At 38.7% G+C, this 3,459-nt stretch overlaps 1 protein-coding gene across 1 annotated transcript; it reads right to left on the bottom strand.

Moving 5' to 3' along the window:
* Positions 1 to 1,962: 1,962 nt before the first annotated feature.
* On the bottom strand, positions 1,963 to 2,922 carry LOC125402709 (olfactory receptor 2T29-like). Its single transcript, XM_085694982.2, has one exon. The coding sequence runs from the start codon at positions 2,899 to 2,901 to the stop codon at positions 1,963 to 1,965; it is 939 nt and encodes a 312-aa protein (XP_085551108.2). The 5' UTR covers positions 2,902 to 2,922.
* Between the last annotated feature and the right edge of the window lie 537 nt (positions 2,923 to 3,459).

Below are 3,459 nucleotides of genomic sequence, written 5' to 3'. Positions count from 1 at the left end.
ATGAAAAAACCTGTTTCAGTCATTTGCTACTTTACTTTTTTTTACTTCATTCTCAATAATTTAACTTTAGATATAGCATTCCTGCTACATGTCACATGTTAATGCTGTGTCCAGTACAGAGTGTGGGAACAAATCAGTCTCAAATCAGAATGGCAGCACTAGCTACCTCTCTCTTCTAAGGGCTGCTGTTCCATCTGGCCTGACTTCTGGCAATGACTTCATCTCCACAGGTCATAGAAGGACACTAGGCCTCTTCCTGCACCTAGTGTGACTCTTGGTGAACACCACACTGAAGTTCCCAGAGGACAAAGCCATACACATGTTAAAGATTAACCAAAAAATTTCCCCCAAAAGTCAGAAAACAAACAAACAAACAAAGAAAGAAAAATTCTACAAGACAGGTCAACTGATTAGAACTCCCATGAAGCTCTTATGAAGGCTTACAACCTAAAGACACAAAGCCAAATGACCCCAACTGTCTTTGGGCCCTTGGGAGTCATTCATTGCCAGCTTTAGTTTCTGAGCCAGAATCCTGTCTGTGCCTATCATGTGAAACCATTTGGAATGTATTGACTTATCAAAACGCTAACACCCACAAGCTAAAATCTTTCCAAGTCACCTGAAGACATCTGAGAACAATGGCAGAGATTTTCCCACTTTGCTACAACCTAAAACCCTGATGTCTCCACGATGTAGTTGACAAATGCCTAGAGTTATGACTTATGACTTGATTGTGCTTTGTAAGTTTCCATGAAACTTTGGAACATGTCCACCTGAGTCCATGTTCCTGGGCCATGGTCACTCACATTAAGCTCCAGAATAAGCTGTACCTTATTCCCCTGAAGCGAGAGCCGTATTTGGTTTTGAGGGATACATGAGTGCATGTGGTTGCAAATACAGCTGTGCTGAACATTTGAAACTCTCCTGGACACTTGTATGACCTAGACTTAAATTTCTTTGGACCACTAATTTTATTATGTCATAATAAAGGAGATGAAAAGATAAAACTGTATTGTGCTCTTTATTTTTATGTAATTTTAAATATGCATAAATTATAACGAAAACACACAGTTAATTCAATATGCCATTTATCTCCATTCATGTCTTGTTGAGTTTGTTAGCCACCATTTTTTTCTAACTCAGTCAATCTCTTAACAGTTGAATACCTCATGACCATTTTGTTCCCAATATGGCATAATTTTTATTAAGACTATTGTCATTTTTAAATCTCAAATGATTTCAATAGATTTCAGTAGATTTAACCTATCTTTTTCAAGACCCATCTTTTCTTGTGTACTTGTAAATTTAATATAAAATTCTTCTGAGACCTTGTATTGTTCACCTGGAATGAATTTGACTTTCATTCTACAAGCTGCTACTGGTATGTATATGAATGAAGACATACTCCCATGAAGCTTCTCAGGTCTCTTGATGAAGTATTTTAACACTAACTACTAATAAAAGATATTTATGGTATGTATACTTATGTTCTTTAGCTACCAAAGTAAGTGAAGGAAAATTACTGATGAGCATAACATGCATCATGATATGTTGCTGGAAAGCATTATTGAGGGTGATTTGGTGATACCCAAGATCAATTTTACCATATATAGAAAATTATATATATATATATATATATATATGTGTGTGTGTGTGTGTGTGTGTGTATGACTAAATTAAAAAAATTTCAATATTCCCCAAAATAAAATTCAAGACACTGAAAAAATCCTGTTGTCTAACAAAATTAAGCAGCCACTATCAATTTCATAAAATATAATATCAAAAATATTCAAATAAAAATTTTCAATATACAAGAAGGACATCAGTGAGGATATTTTCAAATAGAGAAGTAATTCTTCCAAAGGGATGACCATGCAATGATGCATGAAGAACAACTTCAGCATGAGACCTGGAGAAACAGATACTTGGAGATAAAGAAAGAAACTATCGAGTTCAATTACTTTACTGTTTCTTGAAAGAAGGGTTGACACCCAACAACTTTTTCAGAGCCTCTGTGACATTCTTATTCCTCAGACTGTAGATCAGTGGGTTCAACAGAGGGGTGAGTATCGTGTAAAACACAGACACCACCATGTCCTTCTCAGGGGTGTGGAAGGAGGCAGGGAGCATGTAGGTGTAGACAGCAGCACCATAGAAGAGGATGACCACGGTCATGTGTGAGGAACAGGTGGCGAGGGCCTTCTTCCTGCCCTCTGCCGAGTTCATCCTGAGAACTGTGAGGAGGATGAAGGAGTAAGAGCTTGAGATGACTGTCACAGGGATGAGGAGCATGAGCACACAGCACAGGTACATGAGGGTCTCATAGAGCCAGGTGTCTGCGCAGGAGAGCTTTGTCACAGCGGGGGCCTCACAGAAGAAGTGATGGATTTCCCTGGATCCACAGAATGGCAAGGTCATGGTGACAGGAGTGAGAATGAAGCCATCCAAGGATCCCAGGAACCAGCAGACAGACATCAGGAGGAGATACACCCTGTGGTTCATGAGGACAGGATAACGGAGTGGATGGCAGATGGCCACATAGCGGTCATAAGACATGGCAGCCAGAAGGAAAAATTCTGAACCTGCTAGAGTCAGGTATTGGAACATCTGCATTCCACAGGCAGCAGCTGAGATTGTGTGACTCCCAAGGACCTGGTCCATGAGCATCTTGGGCACAGTGACAGAAATGTACATCATGTCCATGAGGGACAACTGGCTGATGAAAAAGTACATGGGTGTGTGGAGCCTGGTGTCAGAGAGTATCAGAAGGATCAGGAGGGCATTGCCAGACAGGGCCATCAGGAAAATCACAAATATGACCACAGCAAGCAAAGTAGGGTATTTGGATTGACTGAAGAATCCCACCAGGGTGAAATCTGACTGTCCAGTGTAGTTGTTCATCCAGGTGATGATGTTAATGGGTGTCTGTTCGGCAACCAGGAATAATTTGGGGTTAGTTGCTGCTTACTGATGTGTGCACAGGTCTAGAGGACTGAGAAAATTCCCTGTGATTGTATATCTGAGAATGATAATCTATCTATAATAAGCAATTTAAAGAAGCAAGGATTCACATCTGTGGTTAGAACCATCACAACCCTGACTATAGCTACTATAGTTCATGGTCACGGTCTTTCCTGATGAAAACTACTGTCCTCTGTCAAAAAGTTACTGACTTTGCAGGATAATTTTCTTTACTAGTAACAAAGATAGTGAATCACTGACCAAAACAAAGAAACAAAAACCAATGAGAGTCAAATGTAAATAAGCCAACACATTATTAAGAATATTAATGAATAAGGTTATTTTCAAGAACAATTTTAGATTTACTTTAATATTAACACATTATGAGATGCAGTCTCCATTTCATATTCATTGAAGAATATGGTTTTTAAAATAATATAAGAAATCTTAAATGAAAAACTCAAACAGTCCATTTAAAATTAATTTTGAGAAATCTTA

Source organism: Myodes glareolus, chromosome 9, assembly GCF_982192425.1.
Source record: "Myodes glareolus chromosome 9, mMyoGla1.1, whole genome shotgun sequence".
Lineage (NCBI taxonomy): Eukaryota > Metazoa > Chordata > Mammalia > Rodentia > Cricetidae > Myodes > Myodes glareolus.
The sequence above is the reverse complement of the archived record's forward strand: the minus strand, read 5'-3'. Positions and strand labels throughout refer to the sequence as shown.